The 20548-nt window shown below is 39.9% G+C and overlaps 2 protein-coding genes across 2 annotated transcripts in view; both read left to right on the forward strand.

Annotated features, from left to right (window-relative positions):
* Nucleotides 1–9283, forward strand: part of TERF2 (telomeric repeat binding factor 2) — a 33822-nt gene extending 24539 nt beyond the window's left edge. Inside the window, exons 8-10 of the mRNA XM_006860207.1 lie at nucleotides 3083–3168; nucleotides 8638–8681; nucleotides 9068–9283. Coding sequence (XP_006860269.1) covers nucleotides 3083–3168; nucleotides 8638–8681; nucleotides 9068–9226 — 289 coding nt within the window. The 3' untranslated portion in view covers nucleotides 9227–9283. The remainder of the gene's footprint in view (nucleotides 1–3082; nucleotides 3169–8637; nucleotides 8682–9067) is intronic.
* A 5846-nt stretch (nucleotides 9284–15129) lies between these two features.
* TMED6 (transmembrane emp24 protein transport domain containing 6) lies at nucleotides 15130–19975 on the forward strand. The gene is made up of 4 exons (XM_006860208.1): nucleotides 15130–15396; nucleotides 16758–16884; nucleotides 18250–18398; nucleotides 19585–19975. Exons 1-4 carry the CDS (start codon nucleotides 15184–15186, stop codon nucleotides 19816–19818), a joined length of 723 nt encoding a protein of 240 aa, XP_006860270.1. The 5' UTR covers nucleotides 15130–15183; the 3' UTR covers nucleotides 19819–19975.
* The last annotated feature ends 573 nt before the right edge of the window (nucleotides 19976–20548 follow it).

The following is a 20548-nucleotide window of genomic DNA, read 5'->3' on the forward strand; positions in this document are numbered from 1 at the left end:
TTCATAGATTATGCAATCTCTATAACATATAATCCTCATGCTGTGAGGTGATACGTTTGCCCCAGTTTCTAGATCAAAAAGGCTCAGAAAACTAATAATTTGCCTGAAGTCTAAAATACAGCTGAAAAGAAGCAAAATTGGGTTGGGGGTTTTTAAATCCAAGTCAGTTATGTCACAAAAGGCCATGTCCTGTATAGTACACATACCAACTTGCCTTCTCTTAAAATTCTACAGCCACAAATGCTTCCCTGGTGACTTCTACTGTAAGTGGTCCACCTTGCTGGACTCCCAGAGCTGTAGTTATTTATGTCACTGCTCTGTGGTAGTTGTTTGGGGCCCTGTTCTCTTGCATGTGTGTGCTAGGTGTCACTAAGGGCTTTGAACAGGCAATGACATCTGCGTTTTATTAGGGGGAGCCAGGGTGGCTGGATATAAATGCCAGGTGAGGAGTGAGGTCCTATAAGAAGTCCGCTGAGGTGGACTCAGGCTTGGGAAAGGTAGGGTAAAGGCCTATCACTTAGAGGGCAGCAAACACAACTAAGCATTTTACATCCTCCACAACACCTTGCACATGGCAAAAATGAAATAGATATTAAGTAAATAATAGGCTCCTGGTGTGGCACTGTAGCATCAGCACTGGATGGTAAACCACAAGGTTGGCAGTTCAAACCAAACAGTTGCTCCTCAGGGACCCTATACAGGGTTGCTATGAGTCAGAGCTGACTCTACAGCACTTAATAACCAAGTAATAAGTTGGTTCTTCCAGTTTAAGGGATGACTCCTAAAACATCTGTAAAAGTCTGAGGATTTTGCCACATGAGGTCTTTATCCTATACTCTTTTTTAATCCTTCAAAAACACACAAACCATTCTTAGTTCAAGATATTTAAAAACAGCCAGTCACAAGCTGTAGTTTGCCAACCCCTGCTGGGCTGTTGCTCATCAGTTCTAACTTGACCAGTGAAGAATGTTAGTTTAGGACCATGGACTTGCCCAGGATTATAGAGATCACAAAGATTAGAACTTAGATTTCAGGCCTATACCAGACAGAATCCTGGTTTGGCGCTGTGGGTTAATGTGTTGGATTGCAAGGTTGGCAGTTCCAGCTCACCAGCACTCCTTGGAAACTGAGTCAGAACTGTATCAGTGTCACTTAACAACAGAAGGCAGTAATGGCAACACTGTCACGTGAAAGATTTGAGTAGTAAGTATCAAGTAAGTATTAGAACCGCTGCTGAGTTCTGAAGAGAAGAGTGGTAACAAGTGATCTCTGAAGACACACAGGAAGAGGATAGCTACTAACTATAGGATACAAGTTACAATCAAGTTTTTTCCCACCACTTGGATAGGTACATTGTTAAGTGCAGTCCAGCTGGTTCTGACCTATAGTGACCTTGTGTAGGGTTTCCTAGGAGCAGCTGGTGAGCTTGAACTACTGACCTTGCAGTTCAAACTGACTGCAGCCCAGTGTATTAACCCACAGTGCCACACCAGGACTCTGGATAAGCAGGTAGAAACTTAAAACTATAACTCAATCTGACCTTTACTAAGGGATTTCAACAAGTTAGTGGAAAAATGGAATAGATGGAGTTCCAAAAACTTATAAGACCCCTAGTATTTAGAAGTAGACCTCTCCCCCCACCCACTTTCTCGCAAATTACTTTCAGAAATAACATTTTGGGGATATGACTCAATTTAAAAATAAAAATGTAAAGTCTACCATTTATCTCAGCTACTTGGAGCTGAGGTCACTTTTTTAAAGCCCAGCCTATGTACTGGTAAAACAAATTGCTCTCATTACTTATTTGCAAAATTCTTACAATCTTACATTTCCTAGGGTTGGACAGACGTTTTGTCTATTCTCAGGCAACTTTTACAGTTGGTCACTATAAAATACATAAATTCAGATTAATGCTATATATAAAAATTCTGAGGTCTAATTTGTGCTGTGTTCCTATCCCCAAGGAAGTTGCCTAGGTGTTGTTTAGGGTTCAGAGACATTAATCAAGTAAACAAGGTTGAAGTTGTGTAGAATAGATAAGTTATATAGTTTAAATTTTTAAAAATAATTTGGTTTCAGGCTTTTTCATGCTTTGGGACTTTTTTGACTATACCAAAGAATTTAACATCTCCTATTAACAGGAAGTTTTCTTGTTTGCTAATTATTCTAATCTTTGATGGTATGATCCTTTCCAGTTTTTATACTTCCAGCCTTAGTTTAACTAATGTTTGTCCAGCTCCTTTTTGGGTATCTTATGTGACTCTGTTTAAAGTAGACAGGTGAAGATAATGGCCGCTGCCTTCAGCAAGTTTATGGTTAGGAGTGTACACTATGAAGTTTGTGAAAGTATAATTCTTACGTTGTAGGGACTGTGTGTGTGCTGGAGTAGTTAGGGAAGGTGTCATTCAGACTGATGACCTTGAAACATGGCAAGGAAGGGAATCCCAAGTATAGAGAGCAGCAGCAAAGTGCAGAGCTTACTGAAGAACAAAGAAGAAAAGCCAGGCAGCTGCAAAGGGTGTGATGGAATAGTTATGGGAAGAAGAGCTTCATTGGTGGGAAATTGACTGAATGGTCTTAATTCTCCCATAGACTTCATTCCTCAGGCAAGGGGAAACCATCATAGAATAGAGGGATGTGCTTTTAGTATAGTTGTTCTGGTGCCTTTGGAAGGGAAAGGAGTTTTAGTGGTAGCTGAAGGCCTAGCTTAATAATGGTTAAAAGCATGGGCTTGAACTAGGGGAATGGAAAGGAAAGATCAGTCTGGAGACATAGTGTAGGTCTGTGAAGCAAAAGGGATTAGCAACTCCAGTTTCTAAGGTAGATGGATGCCGAGACTTGTAAAAGAATTTAAAACAACAAAAAAAAATTTTGAGCGGCCAGTGATGTATTCAGTGTTGAGTTTGCTGGATGGTCCTGCATTCGTCGGGCTGTCTAGCCAGCTTTGGGAAAAGAGCACTGGATTTTGGGGAGTTGTGTGTTGGTGAACCCTGAGTATGGTCACAGCAAGTTGGAGGAGTATAAGTCAAGGACTCAGGATGAGTTTGTTTTATACCATGTCTTCTTGTGGCTCTCCCCTCAGAGTACCAGCAGGCAAATGGACCAACTCTAATGGGGTTGAAGAAAAAGACACTTGGCTGGAAGAGGACGAACTATTTCAAGTTCAGGGTAAGCTAGAAAATTCTTAGCTTCTCGTATACGTGCATGTTACTGTCACATATTGTTAAGTGCTGTCAAATCGTTTCCAATATGCCACATTCAGAAGAAAATGTGGAACGAAGTCTGTCATTGCTGCTGTTAGATGGATTTTGGCTAAAAGCAGAGAGAGAATACCAGAAAGACATATACTTGTTCTTCATTGATTGAAAAAGCATTCCACTGTGTCAGTCACACCAAATTATGGGTAAAACTACAAAGAACAAGGATTTCAGAATACTTCGTTGTGTTCAAGTAGAAACTACACCGCAAGGTAGTTGTTCATATGGAATGTGGGTATATTGCAGGGTTTGAAATCAGGAATGTGGGCGTCAGACTTGTATTCTTTCAGTTTATTATATCTGTGGCCAAATTATTTAAGAAGCTGAAATGAATAAGAGCATGGCATCATTAACAACCTGCAACAATACAGATAACACAACTCTGCTTACTGAAAGTGAAGAGGTTTTGAAGTATTCAATGATGACAATTAAAGACTACAGCCTTCTGTAGCGGCTATATATAGTTCAACATAAAATCCTTAACAGCTGGCCCAAGAAGCAGCATCATGATAAATGAAGAAAATAGGCATGTTGTCAAGGATTTTATTTGGATCCACAATCTGCCCAAGAAAGCAGCATTCAAGAAATTAAATGATGTACTACATTGGACAAATCTGCTGCAAAAAGACTTCTAAGTATTAAAAAGCAGTGATATCACTATGAGGAATAAGGTGTTCCTGGCCCAAGCCATGGTATTTTCAGTTGCCTTATATACATATGCAGTCTTTCGTTCTGTTGTGCATAGGGCTGCTTTCAGTCGGTACTGACTTGATGGCGCCTAACAACAATGGTTTTGGAGGAGAATATTGAAAGTGCTGTGGGCTGCCAAAAGAATCGACACATCTACGTTGGAAGAAGTACAGCCATGTCTCATACTTCGGACATATTGTCAGGAGGGACCAGTCACTGGAGAAGGATATCATGCTTGGTAAGGTGGAGGGTCAGAGAAAAAGAGGAAGACCTCCAACGAGATGGACTGGCTAGGTGGCAGCATTGATGGACTCAAGTGTGGCAGCGGTAGTGAGGTTGGCCCAGGATCAGACAGCTTCATTCTGCTGTCCATGGGGTCGCTCGCTATTAGTCGGTTCCGACTCGATGGCACCTAACAACAACAACAATGGCAAATAATCATTAGCATTTTTTCATGTTTGCTGGCTGCCTGAATGTTTTCTTTAGTGAAGTATTCAAATCCTTTGCCCATTTTTTAATTAGGTTATTCTTTTGTTGTTGAGATGCTGTAGTTTTAAATAAAATTTAGAGATTAGTGACTCGTCCAGTATGCCCAAATGCTTTCCCGAGTCTTTAGGTTCTGTTTTCACTCTTTTGATAAAATCTTCTGGTGCACATAAAGATTTTTAGAAGGTCTTCATCTAGTTTGTCTTCTGCTGTTTTGATAGCAGTTTTCAGATATCCTTGATAGTGTATTTATGCCATGTACCCTAAATGCAGGTAAATTTTACTGAAGATGATTAAAAAATGGTTGTAGCAGGGAGCTTTACTTGTATTTTATTGACTGTGCAGAGGCATCCACCTGTGTGGATCATAGCAAATTATGTATAACATTGAAAAGAATGGTAATTCCAGAATACTTAATTGTACTCATGAGGAACCTGTACATAGACCAAGATACTGAATGGTTTAATCAGGAAAGATGTGCATCAGGGTTGTATCCTTTTACCATACTTAGTCTGTATGCTGAGCAAATAATCTGAGAAACTGGTTATATGAAGAACGCGTTACCAGGATTGGAGGAAAATTCAAGAACTTGTAATACGCAGATAGCAAAAGCTTGCTTATGGGAAGCAAAGAAGACCTGAAATACTCAAATACAGCCTTCAGTATGGATTGCATCTCAGTGTAAAGAAAGCAAAAGTTTCACAATGGACCAATAAGTAACATCATAATAAATGGAGAAAAGATTGAGGTTGTTAAAGATTTCATTTTACTTGGATCCATAATCAACACTGAAGGAAGCAGCACTCAAGAAATCTAACAATGTACTACATCTGTTTGAAGTTTAAAGAATGAAGATGTCAGGCTGAAGACTATCCAAATGTTGTTGTCAGCTGCCTTATAAGCATGCGAAAGCTGAACAGTGATTAAGGAAGACCAGAGAAGAATCAATGCATTAGAATATAAAGTGTTGGCAAATAATACTGGATGGGAGTATTATGGACTACCAAAAGAACTAGACTTGCCTTGAAAGAAGTAGTCAGAATGCTCCTTGGAAGCGAGACTGGTGACACGACATCACAGACTTTGGACGTGTGCGCCTAGAAAAAGACATCATGCTTCTCAAAAGAGAGAGGAATTGAAAAAGAGGAAAATTCCCCAATGAAATGAATTGACATAATAGATTCATCAATGGGCTGTAACATGGCATTTGTGAGGATGGCACAAAACCAGTGTTTTGTTCTCTTGTGCAGAGTCACTATGATTTGAAGTGGACTCAGCACCTAACAATATGACCCTTAAACTTGGCCGTATTTTTCTCATTGATGGTCTTTATAAAGTTGTATATTTAGGCCTTTGATCCATCCATTTTTATGTGTGTTGTGAGATAAGGATCTTGCTTCATTCCCCCGCAGTTGAATATTCAGTGTTACCAGCACTATTTGTTAAGAGACTCTCTTCCTCATTTATTGTGTTTTGGCCCTTTGACAAAGATCACTCACTGTCCATAGGTGAACAGATTTACTTCTGTGTTCTCAATTCTGTTCCATTGACCTTTGTGCCTGTTGTTGTACCAGTACCAAGTTGTTTTGACTCTGAGAGTGTATAGTAGATTTTGAGATCAGGAAGTTTGAGGTCTTCTACTTTGTTCTTCTTTAGTAGTGCTTAGCTTATCCGAGGTATCTTTCCTTTCCATGCAAAAGAACAGTATTTGAATCTACATCAGGCTTGTATCACTTTGGATAGTGCTGACATTTTCACAATGTTTAGTCTTCTCTGTGAGCATCATATAGTCATTCTTTCATTTATGTAGTTCTGTTGGCTTTTTGCAGTTTCCTAAGACGTTTGTTTCTCTGGTTAGATTTAATCCTAAGCATTTCATCTTTTGGGTGGCTATTCTAAATGGTATTGTTTTCCTGATTTCCATTTCAGTGTTTTAAAGGAATCTGTGTTAAAGAATATGACTGATTTTTGTATGTTGATCTTGTACCCTGCCACTTTGTTGAATTAAGATAGTTCCATAAATTTCTTGCTTAGTCTGCGATTTCCTATATATAGGATCATATCAGCTGGAAGTAAGAGTGTTTTACTTCTTCTCTGCCAATTTGGATGTTTTTGTTTTTTCTTGCCTTATAGCTTTGACCAAGATTCCAGCACAATACTGAATAGGAGTGGTGATAAAGGATATCCTTGTCTTATTCTCATTCATAAAGGAAATGCTTTCATTTGAGACTAATGTTAGCTGTTGATTTTATTTGGTGAAAGACAAAAAATATACCATGGACTGCCATAAAAATGAACAGATCTGCCTTGGGATAAGTATCGCCAGGATGTTCCTTAAAAGGGAGGGTGGTGTGACTTTGTCTCATTTATTCTGGACATGTTATCAGGAGACCAATCCCTGGAGAAGGACATCATGCTCGGTAAAGTAGAGGATCAGTGAAAAAGAGGCAGAATCTCAATTAGATGGATTGACACAGTGACTGCAACAGTGAGTCAAACAGTAGCAGTTGTGAGGATAGAGCAGCGCTTTATTCTGTTCAATAGGGTGTTGCTGTGAGTTAGAACGAGCACACAACAACATGGTGACCGCTTGCCATTCCCAAAGGTTATGTCCCTGAAAAGAAACTTCACTGGCAAAAACACGGAAGACAAGATCAAAATCAGAAAATGGACAGTTAAAAAAAAAAAAAAAAAAGGCAGACATCTAAAATCAGGACCATCTCAAAGTTCTAGAAATAGCCACTTGCAGGGTAGCCCAGATTTGTCACTGTTAGAAATCTTTAATATATAATGTGATATACTTTATTATTTAAAAATATTCTTTCCCTGACACTCTGGCAAGTTTCATGCTTATGCAACTTTAACTTTTCTTGTAATTTTTAAACCATTGCTTGTTGGCTTGAAATGGTGTATCTTTTATACTTGTATACTCAGCTATAATCACTAGCCTTTCAAAAAATCATCTTGATAGATGTTTTTTGAAACCTGCTTTCATATCCACAGGAGAGGATGGAGCTTGAGCAGACCTTGCATGTTCCATGGAAAGGGGAGGCAATAACTGCCCCTTTCTTTTGTTGTTGTTAAGTGTTATGGAGTCAGTTTTGACTCGTAGTGACCCTGTATAGGGTTTCTGAAGAGCAACTGCTGGGTTGAACCACAAACCTCATATTTTGCAGTCCAATGCTGATCCTACAGTGCTATACCAGGGAACTCTTAGGCAAAGGGCACTTGTGTAAAATGATCAAAGACAAAATAAAGCTATGATTTCAAAGTAGTTTTGCTGCTAAGTGCCATGGAGTCAGTTTCAGCTCACAGCAACCCAGTACAGGGTTTCAGAGGTTTAAAATCTTGCAGGAAGCAGTAAGTTTTATCTTTATCCTGCGGAGCGGCTACTGAGCTCCAACCGCTGACCTTGTGGTTCACATCATGCTTAGCCTATGTAACCATTGCTGTTAGCAAGCAGAAATTACACACAAAAGGTTTTAAATACCACAGTCCTACACAGAAATTGGAGTCCTGGTGTGGCGCTGTGAGCTAATGCGTCAGACTGCAATGCCATTTGAACTGTAAGGTTGGTGGTTCAAGCTCACCAGCTGCTCCTCAGAAACCCTATATAGGGGTCGCTATGGGTCTGAATTGACTTGACGGCACTTAATAAAATACAAAAAGTACACACCAGTTTTAAATATCACAGTCCTATGATAATTTTCTCACCAGTTACTCTTTGAAATTCCTAAAAAGGGTTGCTACGAGTTGGAACCAACTCAATGGTACTTAACAACAGCATTGGTAATTTTAGAAAATGTTGGTTTTGCTAAAGAAATGAAAACCTGTAGGGTTGTCAAAGCTGTCTTCTTTATGGAGACAGACAGCCACAGCTTTATCTCACAGCGTAGCTGGTGGGTTTGGATCACTGACCTTTTGATTAGCAGTCTAGCACCATTGCTCCTTTGAAATCCATAGCACATTCATTAAACAGCTGGTTATAAAGCACTTGCTTTCTGTGGGTTCTCATGGGGTAAAATAACTTGTTTTGTAAATTAAAGGGAAAAATTAATTATCCTTTGGTTGTATCATTTCTCTTATCAGTATTTGTGAAATTTGAATTGTTTTTCCTTTGGGAACATGCTTTGTCTTTCTTTGTGGTTTGTGCAGAACTAGGAACTCTGTAATGAGTCTGCTTTTCATGTCTTTTTTTGGTAAGCAGCACCAGAGGAAGAGACTATAACCAGCATTGCAAAAAGACAGGTAATTTCAATTTCTCTCTTTTGACATGTGGGTAGAATGAGGTAAAGTCCCTACTTCTCAGAGACACCGCGTACCCATGTACCTACCAAAAGTCTGTTTTGGGATTTTCATATAACCAGAGCTTATGTAAATAGTTATTATTATATAGAAGACAAGTCTATGACAAAAACCTGATATACTTTCTCAACCATAAACATCACACATTTGTTGGTTTAGAACTCAGAAGTGATGGTTAGTTGAGGATCATGCAAGCACCCCATCTACGGCTTTGTATATTATCTCTATCATGTTTTAGAGGTACTCTTCTTTTGGACTCTCTGGGATTACTTTTCTCTGTGACTGAGTGGGCGGACAGGCTGTGCTGAGTCTTGATTTTTCCTTTGTAGAAGTGGACTGTAGAAGAAAGTGAGTGGATCAAGGTTGGAGTGCAGAAATACGGAGAAGGAAACTGGGCTGCCATTTCCAAAAATTACCCATTTGTTAACCGAACAGCTGTGATGATTAAGGATCGCTGGCGGACCATGAAAAAACTTGGCATGAACTGAAACAGACTATCATTTCCACAACATTTACAGGAGCACAGTTCCTAATAATAGCCCCTGGGAGTCTGCTGTTTCTTTTGGAAGCGGGCTGGGATGAGAATTCTGGGCAGCCTCTTCCTTTGTGACGGAGGTCCCAGTTCCTCTTCATGGAGATCATGAAGTTAAGAAGCAAAGCCAAGCCTACCCTATTTCCTTGACAGAGAAGACAAGCACTCAGCTTGTTTATGTCAAGATATCATTAATATTTCCCTCTTTAGTGGTTTGCTTGAATTTAAATCCCCTAATCAGTAGAACCTCATCCTAAGAAATGGTGGAGTCTTTTAGGAGCCACATATGGCTGACTCCATGACCTGTTAAAACCAGCAACGTGAGCATTTTTTGGCGTGAGCTTGTTCCAGATAAAACTTTGGCCTTCTGAAACAAATACAAAGGAACTTTGTCAGGAGCCCAGGTTGATGAGAGATCAGGCCTTGTAGGTAGAGTCAGGAGTCCCTTTAAGAACCATTTAGTCAGCTGTGACCTGACTGCTCTTATATTGCTGGGCTACATACGCAGATTTGACTTCGCTTCTTCCCATGTGGTTGAACCAGTGTTGTTTTGTTTTGTTTTTTTTGTAAAATGGTGATGGTAGAAAAACCTTAACTCCCTCTCTCTTTCCCCTTACTTCCTTTATTGCTGGACTTTTAAAGCTTAAAATAACACAAAACCTTGATTGGCTATAAATGCCGAATTCCATTTTTTTGTGAAATGATAGCTTCTGCCCGACTCCCTTAATTGTGCTGTGTCGGTGTCCTGCACTGGAATTCAACATTCCCTTCTCGATTTGTACTTTGTTGTGCTTGCTGTCGCTCTCAGGCATCCTTAAAGATGTCTAAACAAAATTCAGTAAAGTGTTTTCTGTATTTTTTTTTTTTTTTTTAATATGAGTATTGTCTGTAACTCGTAGCATTCTTCATTAAAGTCTTGCTTCTCTCAGATTTACGCATTTGTTTAATTGCAGTATACATTCATTAGCAATGGGAGTGTTGTTAAGTGCCATTAAGTCTATTCTGTCTCATAGTGACTCTGTATAGTGTTTCTGAGGAGAAGCTGGTGAGCTTGAACCACCATCTTGCAGTTCTAAAGGCTTTGCAGTCTGGTGCATTAAGCCACATAGCCATACCAGGACTCCAGCAATGGGGGTAGCATAGTGATATACTTTGGATGTGGTACTTGAATGATCCTCAACTGATCACCACTTCTGTGTTCTAAACAAAGAAATCTGTGATGTTTGTGGCTGAGAAAGTCTATCAGTATACACCGATGAAGCTGCTGTCAACACTGTATTAGATTTGCTAATCTGTGGAAACCATGTCAGATAGATATGGAAGTTCGTTTATCAATTTCCTCACATCACAATAGGGGGCTTCAAAGTTTATGAAAAATTTCAATACATTTTAATTCCATTTTTCCATGCAGTTCACTAATCCTCCTTGTAGTTTTTCTGGGGCTGAAAGAACTTCCCCTTTCTCACTTCTGAGTGAGTGAAAGGAAACTTACAAAAAATGCTGAACATTTAGAATTCATTTTGTAGTTCTAAACTGGAAATTTTGAACAGCATTATTGCCAATCAGCTATGTGCTTTGGGGTATGTACTGCTATCAAGCAGCCTGAGATGAAACCACAGTGAGAAGGGTTTCACTGATTTATCTAGTCACCTAATTGCAGTTAGTGATCTCCTTTGAAACCATGTTTGGAATCGAGCAGCTTTTCTCCCCTAACTCTCAAGTCATTAGCTGTAAGGAAAAAAGCCAAACTGTGAGGCATATAGGGAAGCAAAATATCCTCATGTGAGAAGCATGAGGATGAAGAGGCCCTGTAACAGTTTTTTCACATAATTTTTTATTACAAGGTTATTGAATATATATAAACATATAATTATGTTTATATTTTTTCTATATAAAACAATATGAACTGATTTAAGTTATTGCTTGTCTTAAGCTGGGTTCTCTAAAGAAGCAACACCAGTGAAGCTTATATATGTGTGTGTATATATATATATGTTTATATTAAGTTAATGGCTCACACAGTTGTAGTTGGGCAAGTTCCAAGTCTGTTGGTCAGATGTTAGGATGGAGGTCTCTGCCTAATGTAGTTACAGAGCTGATAAACCATGATTGACAGGTCAGACAGCAGGCAGGTATGATGGCTGGCTGCCAATATCAGACAATAGAGCAAGGACACTGGCTCAAGTTCAAAGAACCTGAGATTGGATGAGAGACAGATACTGAATCCAGACCCAACAGAACGCAGCTCTATTGGAAACAGGCTATGATCCTGAGGAAAGCATCAGTTGATTGCCTGCTCATAGCAAATCTCATCATAGGAAATGACTGTATCTTACTGCCAAACCACTGAGAATCCTGGCTCAGTCATGTTGACAAATTTCACTATCAACACTGCTCATGACACATGTAGTTTGATGATTATGGCAGCATGCAGACTGGAGAGAGTAGATCTGTGCTGAGATAGATCCAGTCTCTGGTACTACATCTTGAACTTCTGCAGAGCCACCATGCCTCTGGGCTACCATGACGTCCTTTGGCCTTTACTAAAACTGAATACCATGTGCATGAAGTTTGCTCTTACTAGTTTTGGATGAGTACCACTTGAAGTCACTTCAATTATTTCTGAATCAGTATTTGGCTGTTGTTAAGTGGCGTTGAGTCGATTCTGACTCATAGCAACCCTGTATAGGGTTTCCAAGAAATGGCTACTGAGCTTGAACCGCCAACCCTGTGGTTCAAACAGACCTTGCAGTCCAGTGCATTAACTCACAGCACCACAGAAATAATTAATATAGGTTTTATGGTTTCTTTTTTTTCTAAAATTATCCTTGAAATAATTTGTAGACAGTCTCAGAACTTACGAGACTGATAGTCTGAGCAAAACCTGCAAAACCTATGTCCTGTGGTTAAAAATGTAAACCCCAATCAGGGGCCCACCTCTGACAGATGTGGTTATGGGACCATGAGCAAGTCACTAGCCTGTTTCCTGCTTAGGACATTTGGCCCCACACTTCTGTCAATTTGCCATACTGTGGTGGCTTGCACCATGCTGTGATGCTGGAAGCTATAGCACTGGTGTGTCAAATAGCAGCAGATGACCTGTGGTGGGGATTCCAGACTAAAGCAGACTGGGAAGAATGGATAGGCACTCTACTTCTGAGGGGTTAAGCCCTGAAAATCTTACAAATAGAAGCGAAACATCATTTGATATAGTACTGGAAGATGAGCCCCTCAGGTTGGAAAGTACCCAAAATATGACTGAGATGGAGCTACCTCCTCAAAGTAGAGTCGACATTAATGGCCTGGATGGGGCAAAGCTTTTGAATCTTCATTTGCTCATGGGGTATGACACAAAATAAGAAGAAACATCAGTAAACAATAGTTGGAATGTGGTAGGTATGAATCCAGAAAAACTATTTAAGTCACCAGAAACCAAATGAAGCATTTAAAGATCGATAGCCTGGGCGCTGTTAAGGGTTGTCGAGTCAATTCCAACTCAAAGGGTTTCCGAGAAATGGCTGATGGATTTGAACTGCTAACCTTGTGTTTAGCATCCAGGGCTTATCCTACAGTGCCACACCAGTACTCCATCCTATGCATTAGTAAGCTGAACTCACTAATTTTGGCCATTTTGAATTGGACATTCTGGTTTACTTGCAAATGACACATTGAAGAGGAATGGTATCACATTCATCCTTAAAAACAGTTCTAGATTTACCTTGACTATCTATACACCTACAATACCAGTCAATACAACTATTACTGAAATTTGTAAAACAACTTTCAAAACCAATGATGAAATTTAACAATTTTACCAACATCTTAAGTCTGAAATGCAGTCAAGATGCATTGAAAATTACTGGTGATTGGAAAGAAAAAGGATAATTGGAAAAAATGGTCTTGATAGGAATGATGCTGGAAATCACATGATAAAGTTTTGCAAGACCAGCAACTTCTTCACTCCGCATACCTTTTTCAACAACATAAACAGGGACTATGCACACTGGCCTCACCAGATGGAATACCTAGGAGCAAATTGACTATATCTGCGGGAAGAGAGGACTGAGAACCTTAATATTATCAGCCAAAACAAAGTTGCTGAGTGTAGAACTGCTGTGCATAGCGTTGCTATGAGCTGGAACTAACTCAATGGCACCTAACAACAGGATAGTAGTTTATAGTATCTCCTACTTTCAGGGGTGTTGTGAAGATAGGAGCAGATAGATATCTTAGCATAGTGACTGTCAATGAAGTCAGTGGGCACTGTTTGCTGTGGGTCAGTCAGGTCCCAGATAAAAGATGTAAGTTTTGAACAATATTCTAGTCTTTCAAATGGGTTGGATAGCTTTTGATAGAATTACTTTGTCAAACGGAAGGTGAAGAATCAGTGAGGAGGCTGGCCATTGGAGACGTTTTGACCTCTGTTGCTTGCGCACTGCATTCATCCATTTACATTTGGGCATACATTTAAGTGCTGTGCTGTACTATCCAAGCTGCAGAAGAATGTCTGTTGAAACAGGTGTTGCCCCATGGGTGATAAAAAAGCAACAGTTATCAGCAAGCAATTTGACATGCATAAAAAAAAGCTACTGAGGTCATTCCATCTCAGCAATTTTGTTAACAGAGTAGAACTGCCCCACAGTTTCCAAGGCTTTATTTTTAAACTTTTTATTGGGTAAAGGTTTACAAAGCAGATTATCAGTTCTACATTTCACAGTTTATACACATTCCATCTCATACTGACTCCCCCCCTACCCTCCAATGCAGCATCACTCCTCTCACTTTATCCTTAGTTGTGACATTTTTCTCTCTCATGGTTGATCATTCCAAGGTGTGCACACTTCACTAGTGACATCACCTCATAGGCATGTCCACTGCCTGGCTGAAAACCGATCCATGGTGAGGGAGTGGGCAGAGTTTAGTTCCAGGCATGATGAGTGACCAAGAGCCATAGTCTCTATCTGACCAGTAATTCTGGTCTTTTTTAAAAAAAAAAAAAATTTTGAATGTAGTTCCAGTTTCTCCCACTGTATCGAGAACATTCTAATGTAACTCCTTTCAGAGCAGTTGATAGTGGTTGTCGTAGTGGTCGCCATACAGTATCTAGTTCTTTTGGTTTCAGTGTTGTGGAGACTGATGTCTGTGTGGCTCAGTAGACTAACTGTTTGCATTTTCACTACTCTTCTTCTTTGCATCTTATATGGCAGCTCACAAGCTTTTAAGACTCCTGTGGCTACTCACCAGAGAAGGCCCCAGAACACTGATCCCTGAAGTAGGACACAGAGCACTGGCTGGGGACTATTATGTTATGCCAATTGCCCTTGGTGTCCCAAGGCTATGGTCCTGAGCCCCTATGCCCAGAGATGTATTCTCTTTGGTTATGTTTAATCTTCCTAACTACAAGGCTGTATGAAGTAGACTGACATATCTTACTCCTGTACAGTGAGGGTGAAGTTCACACCATTGACCTTTGGCTTAGCAGGTGAGAGCTTAATGACTGTGCCACTAGGGATCCTTTGACACAAATGAGAGAAAATCTCCTCAATCAACTTTCATCAGTCTATTCAGATGTTTTTAAGTAAATTTAGCCAGTATTTCATCCCCTACAAGCATGGATGGAAAACAGTTGGGAAGGATGGGTGGAAGTATCTAGAGTTAGTAGCTTCCATGAATCAGCTATGATGTATATACATTTTGATAGGCCTGTACGTTTTGGAGGTAAATGTGAAAACTCTTCCTGTGAGCCAAACCTGAAAGTATCAAGCTGGTTCTATTAAGGAATATGTAAGTGTCACCCTGAAAGTGGCCTAAATGTGACTTGTGGAGTTAATAATTATCCCAGCAGTGGTGTGAACTACCTGGTTTCCCTGGACTGCAAGCAGTACACCTGCAGAGTAAGCTCCAGAAACCAGCATGTCTCCTATGCTCTTTGGTGCTGCGCTGGTGATTCTGAATCTGGTAGCCTCCGCTAGGACCCAGAAGACAGAGCCCCTAAGTGGCTCTGGGGACCAGCCACTCTTCCGTGGAGCCGATCGTTATGATTTTGCCATCATGATCTCACCAGGAGGCATAGAATGCTTTTGGCAATTTGCCCACCAGACCGGATACTTCTATTTCAGTTATGAGGTGGGTACTTCAGCTCTTCTGGCCATACTAGGGGCTTGCCTTTTGTAAAGTACGTCCAATTTTAGACTAAAATAAGGTTCTGGTCTTTATTATACTGTGATTCCCTACCTGCTGATGAAATGGACCCAGAAAGAAACTGACAATGGATGAATAATCATTAATGAGAGATACAACATATGGTGTGGCTTTTCCGAGTGGGGGCTGGAGAAGTGTCCTCAAAGCCCCCAAACAGTGTTCAAAACAGGGTACTCCTTCTTGAAAAAGTAATTCAATTTACCCAGATTTAGAGATGAGGTGTGAGTGCATTTTTAAATATGAAAACATGAATGCGGCATAATTTTTTTTTTTTTAATCACATGAACCGTGGAGAGAGATTCAGATATTTCAGAGAAACCTGCTTCAGTTCAAGGGGTTGAGGGAAGACACATCTGCCTTTCTGTCTTTAGGGCCAAATTCTGAGAATTGGAGAACGAACCACTTGTGCAAAGTATCTCTGTTTAGCCAGACAATCCAATTTCCTTTTGAAGGTCAGTAATTCTAAGTCACCGGGCTTATACTGAAACCCTAGCACTTGAATGTGTACCACCCAGGAGCAATTGGTTATATAGACCAACCAACCGATTATGTTGGTTGTGTGGTGGTGTTCAGTTCCAACTCACAGTGACCCTGTAGAGGGTTTCTAAGGAGAGTAATGTTTTTATCCATATGTGATCTTATACCATAGTGGCTAAGGATGGCAAGCTCAGTATTAAAAGTTAAGGTACTCCTTTGTTTTTTACTAAGAACCTGTAATCTTCTAAGTTTTTGTTTACATGGTAATAGATTATGCTAAACATACTCCATTCCACCCATATGTTAAAATTCACTTAAGCGTTTTCTTATCTGTGAATTTGTATTAGTCAGCTCTTTGTAGCTTGGGTTTAAGACCCAATTTGGGGATGGACAACAGAGTGCCTTGCTATAGTCATGGGCTGTCAAGCAGCAAATAAGCCCAAGTCTGGATCACCACCAGGGAGCTCAACAACCAGAAAGCTCAGCCAAGAACTCTACTGCCAGGAAAGTACATACCAATGGATAAACACCAACTATGGGACACATCTTTCTCAACAGGATGGGCACTGCTGACAGTTTGGGCAAGACAAACTTTTTTACTGCAAACAGTGCATGACCGTCATCACTGCAGCAACTCTGACTTCATGACAACTGAAAAGAGCCTCTGTTCAACTTTAAACCTCCCAGAGGTGACGAGGGAGCACCATCCCTGGTGGAGAGTGACTGTGCTGATTATGGGATGTCAGCCTTATAACTTAGTTTCTTGGTGATATAGCACAGCTACATCCTTCTTTAATGTGTCTTGGCAGGTTCAACGGACACTTGGAATGTCACATGACCGCCATGTTGCTGCCACTACATATACCCCACAAGGCTTCCTGATAGACACCTCCCAGAATGTTCGGGGTCAGATTAACTTCTACACCCAAGAGACAGGTCTGTTCTCATCATCACAACTATTATAATCATCATCTATTTCTATAAAATTAAAGAAATGAAAAAGTACTGAGATAAAGTAGTTAAAATATAAAAGCCCTGCCTTTTCCATATAGGGCTGATGAAACAACAGGGAAAAATTTTTTTTTAAGTTTCAACCAATTAAATTGACCAGTTTCCTTAGAAACTGCTGGCACCCGAAGACATCCACTGGCAGTCTGGGATCAGGATCTCCAGTTCACTAATTATGTTAACTCCACAGTCATGAAGCTCAACTTCATTTCAGAATCTCCCAACTGCTCCAATTCTGGGAAAGTGACCAAAACAGAGAGGTCCACTTATAATGAATATATTTATCAGAGGGTAGCATTTCTTTCTGGTCATCAGAATACTTGAATCAGTTACCTACAGACAGACTTAGAACAAAAGAAAATAAAGTATCTTCACTCTACAACAATTTCACCAGTGACAAGATTCCTATGGCCAAACAGAGTTGAACAGTATCAACAATGTTTTAACAGCCTTGTTTACTAACCAAACCTGCTGCCATCAAGTTAATTCTGGCTCATGGTGACCCTATGGGGGTCAGAGAAGTGTGCTCTTACAGTTTTCGGTGACAAATTTTTCAAAAGCAGATCAACAGTCCTTTCTTACAAGGCACCTCTGGGTCACCCTCAGACTCCTTCTTTACTGGTTTGTTAAGTGCCATCTAGTTAGTTCTGATCTTGAATAGGGCTTTTGAGGTGGGTTTGAACTACCAGCTTTGCAGTTAGCAGTCCAGTGCTTATCCTACAGCAACACAGACATGCCTACTAATTATTTTAACAATCAAAAACAATGCCACATATTTCTCATTCTAGCACCCCACCACTATCTCCACACAGGCATACAACCCCAGTTGAGCATCAGCATTAGTACATAATCCAAATCATCAGCACTGTGTACAGACCACACTAGAAAGCTGGTTTCTTTCATTCACAACATTTATCTCCCCAGCCTCTTCATTTCAAGTCCAGATGGTGGCTGCAACGTTATTGGTGTACATTATCATACTCTTAATTTCAGCTCAAGTTGTTCAATCTTAATCTTCCAATAAAGAGTAAGACATTATAGATTGGAAAAGGGGGTAGTTTCTACCCAGTACAGAACTATATTTACTAATATTTGGTAAAATGCTTATAAAAATGGTATTTAATATAACAAGTTTAATATAATATCTGTGTCTTACATGTCACAACTTTGCTTTTTTACTTTCTAAGCAAAAAGGTGCTATGCTAGCGAATTTAACATTGGGAACAGATCTCTCTAGGGAAACTGAACAAAGAAGAGACTGAAGACTTGGTAATGATCTAGGAATCCCTACAGGTTTTTATCAGCTTTGTCTAAGTAACCAGCAAAACCACTTTGGTTCTGTACAAGTGTATTTAAACTTTGGAGTCTTCTATGAGGGACCTGAGATGAACCACAAAGAGAATGAAAGGAAACAACTGAATGATACTCTGGATGCAATTGAGGTAACTGTTTTGTGTGAAAATCATTATGATGGACCAGTTTACCAAAGGGTCTTTAGTAAATTTTTACAACTCGAGACTCTTGAAATCCCTTCTCTCTTACCAGGGGCTGGCAGATCTGCTCACATGCCAAATGTACCCCTAGTTTTGATAAGATGATTTACATATCATAAATGACAATTTTAAAGTATTCTATTTTGTGGTTTTTAAGTATTCTGTAGGTTGTGTAAACATAACCACCGTCAAATGTGAAGAAATTTTTACCTTCTGACAAACTCCGTAACCTATTTTAGTCCCTCTCTCCATTCCCCTCTCCTTTCAGCCCCTGGCCACCACTAAATCTGGATTTGCTTCTTCTGTACATTTCCTATAAATGCATGCTGCTGTATGATGCCAGGCTTCTTTCACTGTTTACAAGGTTCATCAGTGTTGGAGCATGTATCAGTACCTCATTAGTTTTCCATTTTTATGATCTGACAATGTTACATTGTGTGTGGGTTGGGTGTGTATACATACATACATACATATCTATCTATATATATAAATGTACACACACATACATACATATCTATACATATGTATATACACAAAAAGGAACTCTGGTAGCGTAGTGGTTATGAATTGGGCTGCGAACCTTAAGGTCAGCAGTTTGAAACTATCAGCTGTTCCGCGGGAGAAAGAAGAGGCTTTCTGCTCCTGTAAAGATTTACAGCCTCGGAAACCCTGTACAGGATGACAGAGTCGCAACCAACTCCGTGGCACGTAACATACATACATATATACACACATACATGTTATTAAGTGCCGTTGAGTTAGTTCTAACCCATAGCAACCCTATATAGGGTTTCCTTGGAGTGGCTGGTGAGCTTGAAACTTGCAGTCCAGCACATTAACCATTAACACCAGGACTCTGTATATTACACGGAATCCTGGTGTGGCGCTGTGGGTTAATACGCTAGACTGCAAGACTTTCTGTATAAAAATTAAAAATAAAAAAACAACCAAAGCGCAAGCCATCTTTTCCACACACAGCAAAATGAGTCATTGACCAACAAGTACAAGATGCTGATTATATATTATGAAGCCACATGAGTAAGTTATTCATGTCCAATAGGTGAATGCTTAAGAGCACCCAGTGAGGATGAGGGTGGTGGTGGACTCTTTAAAAATTTGATTTTCTCCCCAACAGGAGAGTACCCGAAAGGTGCAGATCAATATCTTTCACATGTGGCGATACTACAACTTTGCCCGCATGAGGAAAATGGCTGACTTTTTCCTTCTCCAATCAAACTATAACTATGTGAACTGGTGGTCCACAGCCCAGAGCCTCATAATTGTTCTTTCTGGGATCCTGCAGCTGTATTTCTTGAAGCGTCTCTTCAATGCTCCAGCAACTACAGAAACAAAGAAGCCAAGATGCTAAGCTAAGAGAATTACAGCAGTGTGGTTTTTCCCTTCTGGGGCAGAAAATGATCTAATCAGTTTTGTAAAAGTAATTGGAAAAATCAATTTCTCAAGCCAGTGTTTTAGTCTATTGCTCTCATCTGCAAAGACACAATGGCAATAAAAGAAAAATAACATAAAAAGGGTTTCTGTTTTCTTTAGTTACGATTTTATTGGAAAATTATGTGCATAAAAATGAAAATTTAAACCGTCTAAAATGGCACAAAATTACAAGCTAAATGAACTTTATTCTCTTCTCATTTCTTAGAAAAAGCAACTTTTGATGTTCTTTTAAGTTTCTGTAGCATTCTCTAGAACTCTAAAAAAATTTATTTATTTCTAGATTATCACATTAAGCATTAACTGACTTTAGGAGTCCTGGTGTGGCACAGTAGGATACGTATTAGATTGCTAACCACAAAGTCAGTGGTCTAAAACCACCGGTTGCTCTAAGGAAACCCTATATAGGGACGCTGTAGGTCAGAACCAACTTGACGGCACTAACAACTGACTTTCGGGGTCCTGGTGTGGTGCTTCAGGATAAGCACTGGACTGCTAAACTCAAGGTTAGCGTTTAGACACACTAGCTGCTCCCTTGAAAACCTACAGAGTCGCTGTTAAGTCGGAACCAATTCAACAACACATTAACAACAATGACTTTCAGGGGTCCTAGTGGAGCACTGTAGGATAAGCAGTAAACTGCTATCTGT

The sequence above is a fragment of the Chrysochloris asiatica genome, unplaced genomic scaffold, assembly GCF_000296735.1.
Source record: "Chrysochloris asiatica unplaced genomic scaffold, ChrAsi1.0 scaffold00037, whole genome shotgun sequence".
Classification (NCBI taxonomy): domain Eukaryota; kingdom Metazoa; phylum Chordata; class Mammalia; order Afrosoricida; family Chrysochloridae; genus Chrysochloris; species Chrysochloris asiatica.

Excerpts from the sequence above, each read along its gene's own strand:
- TMED6 (XM_006860208.1), top strand. The coding sequence starts at position 15,184 with ATGTCTCCTATGCTCTTTGGTGCTGCGCTGGTGATTCTGAATCTGGTA. Across the intron at positions 15,397-16,757 it reads ACTTCTATTTCAGTTATGAG|GTTCAACGGACACTTGGAAT; the intron begins GTGGGTACTTCA and ends GTGTCTTGGCAG. Across the intron at positions 16,885-18,249 it reads CTTCTACACCCAAGAGACAG|GTTTTTATCAGCTTTGTCTA; the intron begins GTCTGTTCTCAT and ends GAATCCCTACAG.